General features: G+C 29.2%; 3 protein-coding genes across 4 annotated transcripts; 2 read left to right on the top strand and 1 right to left on the bottom strand.

Moving 5' to 3' along the window:
- Positions 1-131: 131 nt before the first annotated feature.
- On the top strand, positions 132-5759 carry LOC118442097 (uncharacterized). 2 transcript variants are annotated; one of them, XM_035867296.2, is made up of 8 exons: positions 135-476; positions 750-867; positions 1453-2903; positions 3000-3162; positions 3265-3425; positions 3492-3705; positions 3780-4637; positions 4723-5759. In XM_035867296.2, exons 1-8 carry the CDS (start codon positions 393-395, stop codon positions 5649-5651), a joined length of 3978 nt encoding a protein of 1325 aa, XP_035723189.2. In that variant the 5' UTR covers positions 135-392; the 3' UTR covers positions 5652-5759. The 2 variants fall into 2 exon arrangements, with proteins under 2 accessions (XP_035723187.2, XP_035723189.2); XM_035867294.2 differs by having other exon boundaries at positions 132-476; positions 750-2903.
- A 109-nt stretch (positions 5760-5868) lies between these two features.
- LOC118442115 (uncharacterized) lies at positions 5869-11219 on the bottom strand. Its single transcript, XM_035867326.2, has 2 exons — positions 10450-11219; positions 5869-9470 (listed from the first exon to the last, which is right to left on the bottom strand). The coding sequence occupies exons 1-2, from the start codon at positions 10814-10816 to the stop codon at positions 7990-7992; spliced, it is 1848 nt and encodes a 615-aa protein (XP_035723219.1). The 5' UTR covers positions 10817-11219; the 3' UTR covers positions 5869-7989.
- A 1061-nt stretch (positions 11220-12280) lies between these two features.
- LOC118442124 (uncharacterized) lies at positions 12281-16167 on the top strand. The gene is made up of 6 exons (XM_035867342.2): positions 12281-12680; positions 13357-13510; positions 13703-13888; positions 13985-14056; positions 14133-14637; positions 14744-16167. The coding sequence occupies exons 1-6, from the start codon at positions 12428-12430 to the stop codon at positions 14834-14836; spliced, it is 1263 nt and encodes a 420-aa protein (XP_035723235.1). The 5' UTR covers positions 12281-12427; the 3' UTR covers positions 14837-16167.
- The last annotated feature ends 138 nt before the right edge of the window (positions 16168-16305 follow it).

Below are 16305 nucleotides of genomic sequence, written 5' to 3'. Positions count from 1 at the left end.
TGTAGTTTGAAATTAATGTTGTTTTTTGTATAACTTTCGAAATGTACCACTAGGTAGTGCTCCGATCATTGTGTTTATACTATTAGCTATTTTTATTATTACTGGTTTAATGCTTTAATCTGTTACAATAAAAATTAAACATAAACAATAAATATTTTTTACTCCTTTTTTTATATGTAAACTAAAATGGATATTATTTTAACTTACAACTATAAAAATAATATTTTTGAGAATCATATGAAATAAAATTATTACATATCAAGATTTCTTACATAAATTTATGTTTAATTTATTCGTCTGTTGCAAATAATATTTGCTTATCTCTAAAATTAAGTGAAAAATATAGTATCACATATATATATATATATTTAATTATATTGTTATTTTAAAATATGTACAATATAAAAATGAAATTAAAGAATTGGATTGAATTAATAAAATCTGAAAAGTTACAGGATATAATAGAAGATGTTAAGGTAAGCTAAATTAAATTTATTTTTATGCTTAAATATTTGTTTACATTATAAATTTAATAGTTACTTATATATATACTTCATAACAATTTACGATCTATATTATATATTGTTTGTAATAAAATTTTATATTTCACTATTTCTAATTTTATTAAAATATGTTTTCGTAAGTATGTAACTTACGTGATTATAATAATAACTTATAATAAATAACTATATAATAATAACGTGATTATAATAAATAACTTATGTGTTTATAAAAATTTGATTTTTTAGACTAATCATTATTTTCAATCCAATGGAAATTCAAGTATGTCTAACAAAGATGCCTTTAAGTTGCTCTTATATTTGGCTCATACCGCAAGTAAATGTGATAAACAGAGTTATGAGATAGGTAAAAGTATTGCTGAGTTAACTATCTTATTATGTTCTAATTTATTAACAATCCCTGATAATGAGAGATTTATTTCAAGTTTATATCATATAACTCGTTGTTTATTAGTAATGCATTTATATGAAGAAGCTGAAAATGTATGTTCATTTTTAATTCAAGAAAATTTTGATTGCTCTGGAGATAAATCCAATGAAACTTTTTTACAATTATTATATTTGTGGCACGATTCTGCAGATAAAATGTTTCTTATCTTACAAGAACAACCACAACATAAAAAAAATTATGACAAATTTAAAAACATTATAAATAATGAATTGCGAATAACTAAAAAAGCTTATAAAAACAATGCAAAGTATATTTTGAAAAAATTAGATATATATCTGAAAAAAGTTATAACAATTAGAAATACATCAAATAAATATGTTGATGATTTTATTAAATACATATTACATCAAGAATACAAAAATATGTCAATAGATAAAAATGACAAATATCAAATTTATCATTTTATATTATGCATTATTAGTAAAATAATTTGTGTAAAAATTAATGAAGATGATATAAAGTATGTAATACAAATTTTAGAAAATGCATCTAAATATTTTAAGAATATGATAGACGAAGAATGTTGCCAAAGTTTTCTACATTTTAAGACTACATGTATTACGTTATTACAACCAGTTAAAGAATTAACAAAATCTACTTCTAAACATCTAAACAATTTGACAAGTCAATACGATGAAATTGTAAAAGAATATGGATATGCAAATACAGTCATATTTACCACATCAACTTTTATTGAAATATTTGAACATTTATTTATATATTGGGAAAAAGGTTTAAAGTTAGGAAATAAGCAATTTCTTAATATTTTATACGAAACCATGGAATTTATAGTTCGGATAAGTACTATCTTAATGAATACGGTATTAGAAAAATGTACATGTACCAATGAATGTACAGTTAAAACAGATTTATATAATGTTATAGCATTGAAAGCTAAATGTATAATATTAGTTAGTAAACTATCCCCGAAAGATTTACCAGAAAATATTTGTAGACTTGCAAACAATTTTATGGAAGAAAATATATCTTCTCTTAGAGAAATGAAAGAAAGTAATTGTAAACATTGGACAACCTTATGGTCTATGTGTGGAAGATTACTTTACAATATGGGAGCAACATCTGAATCTTTTTATGATGAAAGTTCATCATTTATTTCATTATTATGTTCTAGTATTATTTATTTTGAAGGAATACATTGTGAAAGTTCATATCTAAAACTTACAAATCCTATCTGTGTTGCTTTATATAGATTAAGTAATATTCATTATAACAATGCCATGTATAGGGAAGCAATGACTGTATCAGCATTACATGGATTATTAAGTTATAAGGACAAGAATTCAAAGGCATTTAAAATGTGGGCGAGTATTAAACATAAAATAATAAAAACCTCTCCAAATCTTATAAAAATGTCTATGATATCGTGTTTGCAAGCTGATAGAAAAAATATAGAAGAAATTGGCTTCCATATTAATTTATCAAAGTATAATCTTATAGAGTTGTGTTTAAGTGAAGCAAAAGGTTTAAAAACTGCAAAAATTAATCTATTTGAAGCCTTTGATACTGTGTTAAAAGAATTAAAGATTTTAAAAGCTACCATTAAACAACGTGCATGTGTCATACAATTGCTGGGACATCATCTGATACATATACGAGAAAGTTATACATCAGATAGATTCAAAGATACACTTTCTGAATTAGAATTATTGGAACAAAAATCTATCGATATTTTATGTCTAAAAGCAAATTTAGAATTTTTTATATTTGTAAATGAATTGCATATTTCTAATGAACACACCCAGATAGAAATGAATAACACAAAATTTGCTTTGAATGCTCCAAAACTGTCAGATAATGAAGGAAATTATGTAGTACCAGCATATACCAAAATAAATATCAAAGAAGATCTACGTCTTATGCAATTTTTACAAAAATCATTAAAAACATGGGATGACATTGAACAAAATATTGTAAGTTCTTTATTGTATACTAATAATATTTATGAAAAATAAATATATAAAATGTTACATTATTACTAATATATTGATTTTTAAAAATTGATACAGACTGATGTAGCTCAAGGTTGGGAACCATTATTGACATTACATATATTGATTATAGCTGCTGAGTATTCTAGATTATATCGTTATGAAGAATGTGAATTAAGAGCATGGAATCTTGCAATTAAATTGGCAGCTGAATTGAACAATGATGATGCATTCATTTATGGTATGTAATTGGATAATTATTTAGTATCAAAGCAAAATTTAATATAATTTATGTATATATATCTATATTATGAAAAATATATAAATAAGTATTCCATCATAGTTACTGGTCGTAGCCTTTCTTTACGTCAAATAAATTATAAATGGATTGCCCAGGCTAAGGAATATGCTGCTAATTTAAAAAATTCTATCGATGAAATTAAAGCTCATTCAATTGCTGTATTTTGGATCAGTTTGGCAGATTTTTATTTTGAATGTGGCGAAGTAAGTATATCCATTAAAGTATGTAAATATGATATGCTAAAAGTAGAAGATATTTTTATTTTATAGTGTACAATAGCTAGAAAATTACTGGATGATGCTAGATCCCTGCCAGGAATTTCGTTCCAAAAAAATACTGCTATATATTTATATAGTTTAGATACAATCCTTCGTAATTGTCATTCTTATAAAAAAAACATGGAACAAGAGGAATATACTTTATACATTATCGAAAGTTTTTATTCCTTGATATGTTTGACAGACAATTTGGTTGGAACAAAATGTAAGACTATTGCATAAAATGTACTTTTATAAGTTTCCATATTTTTTTTATTTTTATGTTTTGTTTATTTATAGGGATGAATCCAGATAATTATCTTTTTAGTTATGACATATTATTTTCATCTACTATTAATATGTCTATACAAATAAACAGTTTATTGTCATTTAGAGAAATAACTGCGCATTTAGTGCAAAGATTAAAATCAGCACAAGCTTTAGGAGCAACCATACGTACCGCAGAAATATTAAAATCTCTTTGTTTTATTGATTTATCACGTTCACATTTGGATGATTGTGAAGTGAAACTTCAAGGTCTTGAGCATATCTTAGACATTGAAACTATTAAGCTATCAATGAGTACTGAATTAAAACAAACAACATCGTCAAATCGTTTAATAGATCCTGTAAGAGATACGATGCAAAATGATACTTCACCAATTTTGAGAAGAAAAATTTTTAATTCACCAGAGTTTTGCTTACATCATAATTGTACATGTACATTATGTCAACATGTACAATATCAATATTTAGTGTTTGCTACTACACATATTAGAGCACAATTATATGCATCACAAAATAATATTGCAGCTTCACTTGAACATTTTCATGGAGCCTTTCAAATGAAACAAAAGCTTTTTAAAGTAGAAAAACCTATGTTGTCAAAAAACACTTTAGAGGAGAGTAATGACATAAAAAAGTTCTCTTGGCAAACTCGTTTATATATAACTGATTATATACTTTTACTTTTGCATTTTAGTTGTTTCATGAAAACTTATATACCATCGCGAAAAAACGAAGCTTTAAATATCGCTTTATTAGCAGTTAATATATGTGAAGCACATAATATAGAAAGTCATCCGATATACATATCTGCTAAAGAATTAGTATATAAATATCAGTTTGAGGAAATTATCACAGCCCAGGATTATTCAAGTAAATATTTTACATATAATACTTAATGATATACATTCAGTATTTTAACTTCCTATATTAATGATAACTATTTTATGTGTTGCAGCATTTACAGTTCCAAACGCATGTGATATTGACATAAGTAAATTTATAATTCAAAAAAAATTAAAACAGAAAATATGTACCACACCTATTACTCATAATCATCTTAAGAAGTCTATACCTATTCGTCGCAATAAAACGCCACCATTGTTAAAATTGAAAAAAATCAACATAGATTTAAGTGATGAAGAGAATGACAATTCTCCTTGTAAATTAGAAGATAAATGTGAAACACCAGTTTCTCATATCAAATCAGTAAGAAGAAAAATTTTCGAAGAAGAATATTCGGAAAAGACTAATGTGCCAAATAAAAAAGCTATATCTATGGAAGACAAATCAGTGTCAGTTTTCGAACCGGGTACAGATGCAGAAAAAACTGAAGATATATCCATAAAAAATATTATTACCAAGGTTGCGCCATTAGTGCCAGATATTTCAGATCATTTAAACAAAATTGCACATAATCTAGATATACCTGTAACAAATGAAGCTGTAAAAGAATTGTTTGAAATGGTAGATAATTTGGAAATAAATTCACGTATACCAAAAAGAAGATTACGCAATAAAAGTGTATCGCATTCAAATGTATCATCTTCTGATACAGAAGTAAAGGATACAATCGCATTGTTTAAAAAGATAGTTATTTCGGAAGTTGCAACTAATGATGATATTTTAAATGTAAAACATACAATACCAACGATCGTTATTGATAATACGGAAACAGCTGCGATTTCTCATAAATCTAAGCAAATAGAAAATATGATTGCAAATGAAAAAAATCCAAAGGGAACAGTTGTGTTAAATACTGAAAGTGACATATCAAACGTGAATAAATCTCAAACAAGAGTTACTAGAAGTACTAGATCTATGAAATCCACCACTGTTAATAAACCAACAATTACCTCAATGAAAAAAAAATCTTCTATTAGATGAAACAAAAAATACTTGTAGAGAAATTTTTACTAAAAAAATAAATTACATTAAAATCGAATTTTATACATGTTGTTATATAAACCGAACTCAATAGTAACTATTAAAACAGTATACATGTTAATGTTGTATTAACAAATAAAGTAATATAATTAGTTATTATAATTCCTAATGATTTTTATGTTAGGTAATAAATACCTTTTTCTAATTTTTTTTTCAAAATATTTATTAAAATATTTCGCACTTATTTATTTACAAGTATCGCAAACAAAATATAAGCAACTTACAAATGATACATACCATAATAATTAATCATACTTAAAATAATCACTTTGAATTACTTTTGTCATCTTCTTATTTTGTGCGAAAAATATTTTATAAATATTCACTAATCTCTTGTCCCAATTAAATATTTTACAAGCCCACTTCAACATCGTTTTAATAACATAAAATTTTATTTCATAAATTCTAAAGATCTTATTATTCCTACATATCACACAAATTTCTTTTATCATATAATATGACTCATACGAATAAATAAACCTCTTGTAATTAAGTAGATATCATAAAATCACTTATAATTAATAGAAATACTTTTCAGTTTATTAAACTCGTTATTAATGCAAAAAAATATTTGAAAAGTACATTTTCCTTAATTTGTCATATATTGTTTGGAATGTTACTATCAAAATCAAATGTATTTATTTAAAAGAAATATTTTTATTTTAAAAAAATAAACATTATAGGAGAAAAAAAAATATTTTCATATATCCAAACATATTATATAACAAATAGTGTTTGTAAATATACGCAAAGGTAATCGATTATGGTGTACAATATAAAATAAAAGTAATTTGTTTGTCAAAAATTTATCATTATATTTGAATATTAAACATTTATGATTTTTCGTATCATTAAGTACTTTAAAATATTTAAATCTATTTTTTATAATATGATCATAGTAAAGTATTACCTGAAATTTTATTTTTGTTTTATAAAATTTTGTTTATAATAAATTTTTTTATTGTTAATTTGCAAGTTTGTAAATGATAAAAAAAACATGTAATATTTTGTACTTAATAATATTGAAAAATTGGAACTAAAATAGTTAATTTCACGTTATAATTATACAAAAGAAATGAATACATAAAATCAATTGCATTATCATATTATAAAAAGCATTTCTTAAGATCAAAAGTAGAGAAAATATTGTTGAGACATATAGTATACATACATTTCTTCATTTATGATACTGACTAATATCTATTACAAAAATATTAATGAAATGAAAAACAATATTTTCTTGATTCTTTTTTATGAAGAACTATTTTAAATAAAAAATAAATATAATATAAACTTATGAAAAAGATATAAAGGTTTACTCAAAATAATTGTTTATATTTTCTCTACTTTAATAAGTACTTATAATAGGACAATGCAATTGGCATAGCTAATCTTACATTTTTCAAAATGTTGGAAATTACTGTAATTGTGGTAACATTCATGTTACTATTTCACTTAAAACTTTATATTGACATAAATGATTAAATTTCAACAATTATAAAAAAATATGATATATAGAATTTTTATCATGAGTTTAATGACAATCTTATAAAGAATACTAGAAAACTTCAAAGAATTTGGTATTATAAGATTACAAATTCCATATACACACACACAAAACACATACATATATACGCATATATATATATATATATATATGCGCATGCATGTATGTATGTATAGATGTACTTATACACATATGCGTGTGTGTGTGTATAGACAAGTATATGTTTTATTTATAATGATATGTAATTATTGATCATAGCGAATAATTTAATTTTTGTTTATAAACACGAACAAACTGTTCGGTTGGAATTATAAGAAATGTATTTTAATAATAAATGTGTTAATAAATCAATATGCTAAGATCAATTTATACAATTTATAAGTAGTATTACTACAGACAATAGGATAACAGCTTATAAAATATAATAGGATGGCAGTTTATAAAGCAAAATACAGAAATTTATCCTTAATTAACAAAGTAATGTTTCTTAAATGAAAAAGACGTATGAATCATATTTCACAACCTTGTAATTATAATCATAAAAAAAGAAAAAAAAAAAAAAAGAAAGAAAGAAAGAAAAACTAAATAATCATTGTGACAATGAAAAGTCATGACCTGTAATATAATCATTACAAAAAGATAAAATCAAATAGAAATTATTTCATTATACCATTAACTAAGCAGCAGTGCCTGTAGTAATGCTTTATTTACCATTTTTGTTGCTATACAAACAACCTTAATGAACATTATGTAATAGCAGGTAATCACAGTCTACAAATGGTTATAATTTAATGTAGGATGTATAAACTGATCGTCTTTTTCTACTTTTATATCTAAAACTTTAGCAGTTTCTTCTTGGGTTTTAGCTAATTCCATTAAAGCTAAAGCACCAAGCCATTTTTTATTGTCTTCTGGTAATGATAATTTAGTTACACTATCTTCCTGTTTTATAACTACTTTAACATCTTTTTTACTTGCATCGATTAAAGCTGCTTTTGAGTTGACTTCTTTCACAGTAAGATTACTACCAGAGCTTCCAGCCAGCATCAAAACTGTTGGTCTTGTTTCATTTTGTATATTGTAAGAGTTTACTAGAGTATCTTCCAATGATATTTCATTCCGAATGATTTTTGTGTTTAATGGAGGTCTCTGAACCAATATTGTATCAGATACGTCACTGTTACCACCCACATCCCAATATTCAGTAGTTACTTCAGTATTTATATTTCTTATTTCTTGGACAATAGTGGTCTCAAGAGGTTTTAGATTAGATTGCAGAGAAGTATTACTATCCTGCAAAGAATCCCAAATTGTTTCTGTTGCCGTGTCTGTTACATTTGTAGCTTCTTTTATTTCCTGTGGTATTATTATTTTGGAAGATTCTTTACAAGTTTGTATATTCCAATCTGCTTGATTGGAGCTATAAGAAACAGTATTGTGTTCTGTCTCTAATTTTTTCACCGTTGTTTCATTCGATGTAGCTGAATAAGAAGTATCTGATATATTCCATTGTAAATTAGAGCATGGAGTTGATAGTTCATATGTATTTGATTTTTCATTGGTTTTACAAGTTGTCGACATACTATTGACTTTAGCATCCCAATTTAATGGTTTTGCTAATTGCTGTTCCAAGCAAGCTTCTCTTAACCATCGTTTTTTTGGTTGAAGTCTATCCAATGGGCGCCTTAATGGAGAAATAGCTAATTTTAAAGTAGACAGATCTTCGTCCTCTGATGTTTGTAAAACTGTGCATGCTTCTGTTGGATCTTCATCTTGACTTTCTTCTTGACTGTCCTGACTTTCTCCACAATAAAATCTTTGATTTTGTAACTTACAATTTAAATTCTCCTGTTCACCAGCTGCATCCATCATCAAACCTTTTCTAGATTTAACTCTCTTATGATTTTCTGCTGTACTTTTCCATGTTTTTTTCTTACGTTCATTCTTCCCAGTTGGTGTTCTATCTTCTCTTTCTCTAGACATTTTATAACGCTCTAACCATCGTGTTACATCATGAGATAATTCAGTGTTTTCCGAAACAGGTTTCAATACAAAATCATCAGATCTAGTTAAAGTAGCATAAGGGTGTTCAGGACAATGCCTATTTGCATGCGTAAATCTCATTTCACATCCAGGTTCAGTACATAAAAATGGTTTCTCTCCTGTATGTAAACGTTGATGAGTTTTTAATTGTCCTGATTGAGTAAATGCTTTTGTACAGCCAGGATAATCACATGGATATGGACGTTCCCCTGCAAAATGAAAACCATTTTTGTTTTTACTTTTTTATATTTATAATTCTATTAGTTCAAACAATATAGAAGATATTTTAAATTGTCATATAAAATACAGATAATAGATCATTATCATTTCATATCTTTCCAAAAATAATGTACATCCTATTAAGAACAATAGTCAACTATTTGAAAAACAAAGAAAAATTGTTTATTACTTGTTCGAACAGACAAGAAAAATTTTATTACATTTAAATGTTATATAAATCATCATATTAAAAAAATTTCATTCGCTAATTTCTTAATCATACATTTAAAACAAAATAAACATTTTCTTTTAGTTCCGAGTACTAACAACAAAGAAGATAAGCATCATACTTTGTTTTGAGATACATAATCGTACACGTGCTATCAAATGAACACAAGCATATATACGTGCAACGATATAAACGTTTAATACTCTTTAAAGAACGTTTGTAATTATGTGCTTTGTGAACATAATATTTATGACGCATTTTGCGAAAAAGTTGCCCTCCTCCATTACCATAGAGAATAAAAAGTGAAAGAGAGGGGAGAAGGACGAGAGAGAGAAAAAGAGAAAGGGAGGAGAGGAGGGAGAGGGAGGGAGAGGGAGAGAAAGAGAAAGAGAAAGAGAAAGAGAAAGAGAAAGAAAGAGAGAGAGAGAGAGAGAGAGAGAGAGAGAGAGAGAGAGAGAGAGAGAGAAAGGACTCTCAACGGATTTAAAGCGCGCATGATGGCGTTTGGCGGGACGCGTGACCACGCGCTGCGCGTAACCGTCGCGCCAATATTTCGTACGAACGTTATAAAAACGCGCGACGCTATTGGAAATTCACCAATCGCAATAGAAGAAACGAAAAGAGTAAATTATCGAGGCATGAGGGAAATATGATTTTTAGAAGGATATTGAGAAAGACAAATTAATAGGGAAAGGGGAAAGAAGGGGAGGGAAGGGAAGGGAAGAAAAATAAGAACGTACCCGTGTGCGTGCGTAAATGTGCTTGTAAACTCTTTTCTCGTGGAAAAACACGACTGCAATAGGTACATTTAATGCTACTGGGCGATGTGCTTCCTTGCTTCATAAGATTTGAAAGAGCATCCGCTCTCGGTCTACCACGTCGATGACTCTCAGATACCCCAGAACGGGATCTGGAACCGGCTCTGGCTGGAACCACGTTGTTTTCCCTATACTCCGGTGACGAACATGAGCTACCCGGGCTAAGATTAACGTTTCTCGCTTCTTCACTCCAATTCCAAGGGTAAAGCATCGTGTCACTCATTGGTGGACTACAGGGTAACGCTTCCGCCAAGGATCGCGATTCACGTTCTGGCGTATGCAATTCCATTCCACCCTCTTTTTTCCACTTCACTTAGCACTCTTCTCCTTTCTCACGAGTTGCGACCACACGAAGCAGGAATTACGATGTTATACTTGCGCGACCTCTTCACCGCCGTTCACCGCGTGTCGCGTGCAACTATTAAACCGCCAAAATACAACTGTAATGGATGATGCCGCGACGCTACCTATGGGTGATCGTATAGCTGCACACGCATCGCTCGCGCGCCTTCTCTCTCTGTACAGTCGAAAACAAAAGTGCCGTCTTCTTACTTCTCGATTGTTCGATTCAAATTAAAATAATTTCCTTACTCAATATTCAGAAATTAAAATTGAATTATCTTTGATACGTTTTCTGATTCTAACGATCCTTTCAAATTAAGTATTTATGAATAATTAACGAAGAACGATTAATTAATTCGATAATATCGAATCACAGCGACAACATGTGCTTTCTTTCAGTGATCTTTCTTTAATAAATGACTAAGCTGTTATATATCCGGCGATCGGCCAATCATGTTTCTTCTCGATAATTCGCGGCATCTTATTCGCTATAATGACAGTTTAAAAATACCCAATCACGTTCTTCGATTAGAAGCTCTCTGATTGGCAAATTAAAGATAAATCGATCAATGAATAGCGGATAAGTAAGTTACTTGATTAGTTACGTTGATCCTGATTGGTTAATTCCAAACTAGTTCCATTGATCCTGATTGGCCAATTCTAAATTTTCCTTCCTCCCTATTTAATGTTTTAGAATAAATTTTCTAAAATGTAATACGTATATAATAATATTTCAATGTAAAAATATTGAAATGATTTTTTCATTTCAATCTAAATATATTGTTCAGTTATGCGTAAAATTATATTAACATAGAACGACATCATTTCGTAAACTAACATATACAAATCATACCAAATACGGCAAACGGAAGTACAGCTATTGAATAAAACGCGAAATAAATTGATACGTTATTATTAATGTTAATACAATAGATATCTCTTTTTTATTCTTTTTCTCTTGTAATATATTGCGGCAAACATTATGTATTCCTCTTATATACATAAGCTTAAAAGTTAAAGTTATCTTCTTCAAGGAGCACACATATGAAATTTCCCGCGTTTCTGACGCGCTTCTATCCGCATTATTAATTTTTATTAAAAATAACAAAATATCATTTGAATGAAAAGTCTCGATAATTATAAAGAAATTTTTTCAAAAGCGTATGATTAAAAATATTGTAAAACTATTTTCATCGGTATTAACTGGATTCATGAAAAACATGCCAATTTCTCCAAATACAACAACTATAAAAAGAACTGTACTTTATTAAGTAGAGCCGGTATTTTGATAATTCTATAAGACTAAAATTAAAAACTCATTTTTCGGCGATATTTTTTAATAGGAAATTACTTAAAATGATTATTATTGGAAATGTTGGTGGGGAAGTGGCGCGCTGGGTGCAAGACAATTATGCGGTCCCTCCCCGAACGCAGACCTCGTGGTGAACTATCTTCAACACGGCCATATTGAAATATTGAATGTCTCTGTTACACAAGGGCTCAAGAGTAGCCGTGAAATTTTCGAATAATCCTCGACGAAGAGAGGATAAGAAGCATTATGGAAAATCAATACAGCATTACTGTAACAAATAAGTTTGGAAATGCTTCTGCCTGGGATGAATCCGAGGACCCCCAATTATACTTACAAAAGTTGCAAGAAGCTAAAAAAAAAGATAAGCTTTCGGAGAAGGAAAATAAGAGTAAGCAATCCGATACACAGAAATCTACTGGTAATAAGACGCAAAAAAATCGTGTGATAAAAGATGCACAGCAGCAGGTATCGAAAGTCCAGGATATCAAGAAAGATCAAGGTTAGTTCATTTCTTAACCATCTCTGGCCTCGTGCGCGGTATTATGGCCGCCGGTTTGTTCCTCGTGGCCCCATGTGCTTTTCGTATATAATTCTGCTTATGATCATTTTCTCTTAATTTTTCGAATAGATTTACTTTCATATTACTTTTAATTAAGTATTTTCGTTATTTTTCTATTGATTGTAACTTTAATATATGTAATATCATAGCGCTATTTCTACCTACATTTTTAACTTTTGCAATGACTCACACAATTATATTACTAAGAATATATAGATATATCTTTTGAACAAGAGACCTAATAAAAGTTAATATGTTATTTCATTTTTTATTTTTTTCATACAGTGTTTAACGAAATCATTATATATATGTTTTATTTATAAACGTATTTATTTATAAAGTATAACTTTCGCAAATGTTCTAAATTACAAGTTTATTTTGAAGAAACATTCTATTTATTTGTTTTGTTATAATTTTGTGTTCGACTTATGTTTATTATTACTTTTTTGTTGATTATCATCGATTGCTTAAGATTTAAAAAGTAAAAATACGAAGAATACTATATAATTTAGTAAGAATATTTTCCAAGAGAAATTTTTGAAATTTGTTTCACGTTTTAATGATTTTGATTAAATTTGACATCGAAAGAAATCAAATCTTGCATTTGTATGTATAGGCGAGAAGAAGTTATCTCAACCAAGGATAACTGGCGGAGATCGTAGTGTAAAGTTCTCTGGAGAGTCTAGGGAGGAGCGTAACAACAGACGTAATCGTGAAGATGGAGAACGAACAATCCGTAACCAAGGAGAGATCAGACGTGGACCCAGTGGGTTAGTTCATTGAATGTTACATACATTAAATGCTTGAAATATATGAAATTTTCTATCTTATTATATTTTCTATATATTATCAAAAATAAGATGGAAAAACATAATTGTAAATTATTTTGGTTATAAAAAGATGTATATATGTGTATATGTATGTGTACATGGTATATATCATATATTTCTTACTAATTTTAGGGAAGGTCGTGAAACACGTGAATTTCGAAATTCGAATGAAAATCAACGGGGTGATTATAGCGAGCGCAGGGGACGCGGAGGTATGCGTGGAATGGGTCGAGGTCGTGGAGGATCACGTGGAGGTAGAGGTGGTTATGATAATCGTGGAAAACGCGAGTTTGATCGTCAATCAGGATCCGATAAAACGTTCGTATTAATATTGACGCATTTATCGTTCAATAGAATGATGTTTTTCTATTTCGTTAGCAGTTAATGGTCATACATTGTTTTTTCTGTCCACAGTGGTATTAAGCCAATCGATAAGAAAGATGGTGCTGGCAGCCATAACTGGGGGACTCATAATGATGAAATAGAGTAAGTAAATCTATTTAAAAACATTAAGATAAAAAATATTGTCACGAGAAATAATTTAATTTGTTGATTTTATCAGAGAAAGTTTGAATCAAGAAAATCAAGATTGGACAAATGATAAACCTGAAGCAGAAGTTACTCCGGCACCGACTGAAACTAAAGAAGGAGAAACACCAGCGGACGCTTCTACTGAAGAAAAACCACAAGAAGAAGAGTCACGTGAATTGACTTTGGATGAATGGAAACGCCGACAAAATACAAGGGCAAAGCCTCAATATAACTTGCGCAAAGCTGGTGAAGGGGAAGATTTATCTCGTTGGAAGAAAATGTATGCACTTGAACGAAAGAAAGAAGGTTCTGACGAAGAAGAAGAAGCAGAAGAGGAATTCGATGCAGCTGCGGAATTTCCTCAACGTGCTGGAAGGCAAAAGCGTGTTTTAGGGATTGAAATCCAGTTTAGCGATTCTCGGCGTGGTTCTGGTGGACGTGGAAGAGGAGGACGCGGTGGACGCGGTGAACGCGCCAACGGGCGTGGATTTGGAAATCGCGGTGCACCTAGAGATAGCGATACTCGTGGTTCTGCCGTAAGTATATACGCAATTTTGTGAACATGTCTTTTAGTTTGACAGTAACACATTGTGCCAAATAATATATTATAAATCTTATTAATCGTGATTAAATCATTAACAGTTGCAGACATCACAAAATGAACAAAGGTCACCGCGTGGTCGCCAAAATGCTCCAAAAGTAGACGATGAGAACGACTTCCCTTCATTGGGATAGACAGCTTCGTCTAACGATTACACAATATCCCACCACCACCATCACCATCAGTACTATTACAGCCGATAAAATTACTATTATTACTACGAATATTATTATCAACCGTCTTGAATCAGTGACAATATTATTAACGCGTCATACAGTACACCTTTTGCAGAATGAGATACGTAACTTGAATAAAACTTAGCGCCCAAAAGCGCTGCTTCATATTGACACACGACTATTCGTGAGAAGCTTATGTGGGTACGAAAGAGTCAAGTATGATTCTTAGTACTTCTATGAAGATTGACCCTATATAATTGTGAAATATAAAACATAAGTGGCAATATGAGATCAGCGAAGCAGCATATCTGAATGAACTTGTTAATAATCGTGAACTTGCTGAAAGAAAATAGGAAAGAGGTCGAAGAAATTTTTCATAAAGACCACAGAAAGAAATACAAAGTCAAATGCGATATTCATTTTACATAAGTTAAAACAACTTAAAGACTCTAAATATATATGTGGATATATATATCTATATATATGTATATATATATATATATATATATATATATATATATATATATACATATGTACATACATATATATTATTCTAAAAGGAAAGAAAATTTTATGAAAAACATATGGAAAAAAGAAGCGAGGTAACAAATTTTAATTTTGATGTCGCATTGAGGGCCTAAGAAGGCTGGATGCAGCACCGATACGTATATTAAACCACATATGTACGATAACCGTGTAGCTATAAATTTTAAACACCCTTTCAGTTTTATAATTTTTATACGGTGTTTGGAAAAAGCCTTCCTGATCGCAGTTGGCAAGCGACATTGCTTACCGCGCGTAAAACTTAAGAAGACTCTTGAAGCGTGTGTTTCTATGTAATAAATAATTCTGATACTAAAATATTTACTTAGCTAAAATAAGTTTGGCTTATAGAAAGACATATAGACACTTTTCCTTCAGATATAACCGATCTGAATCTAACGTTTAAGTGAATATTAGATAACACTGATACACAGCTTTACAAATGTATAACAAATATAATGAAATAGGAGTGATTAACGGCAGTGTAAGGGACGGCAGAATGAATTTGATAATCTGATACGTGTTATACTTATCCGTCGCGACCGTCATACTCTTAATTATAAATTGCTATATTAGTTATTTACTACACTTGTTATACGTTAAAATAATACAGCCAAAAATTCACAACCCCTCTCTCTCTCCACGATAAAAAATCCGTTACGAAGCTATTTGAAGCTTAGGTATATGTGTAAATAACATGATATTTACAATAATAAATTGTGACAAGATCAGTCCATTTCATTCGGCCCTTAATCGACAATAATATGTTAATGGCGAATTAAGGAAAATATCGAATATATTCGGTTTGTCTTTTAAATCTACAGGAAGAAGAAAGGTATGTTTAATTAAATCACGAATGATTAAAAGTTTTCTCCTTTTTACGA

This window comes from Vespa mandarinia, chromosome 16, assembly GCF_050613455.1.
Source record: "Vespa mandarinia isolate Hongniang chromosome 16, ASM5061345v1, whole genome shotgun sequence".
In the NCBI taxonomy this organism is placed as follows: domain Eukaryota; kingdom Metazoa; phylum Arthropoda; class Insecta; order Hymenoptera; family Vespidae; genus Vespa; species Vespa mandarinia.
The sequence above is the reverse complement of the archived record's forward strand: the minus strand, read 5'-3'. Positions and strand labels throughout refer to the sequence as shown.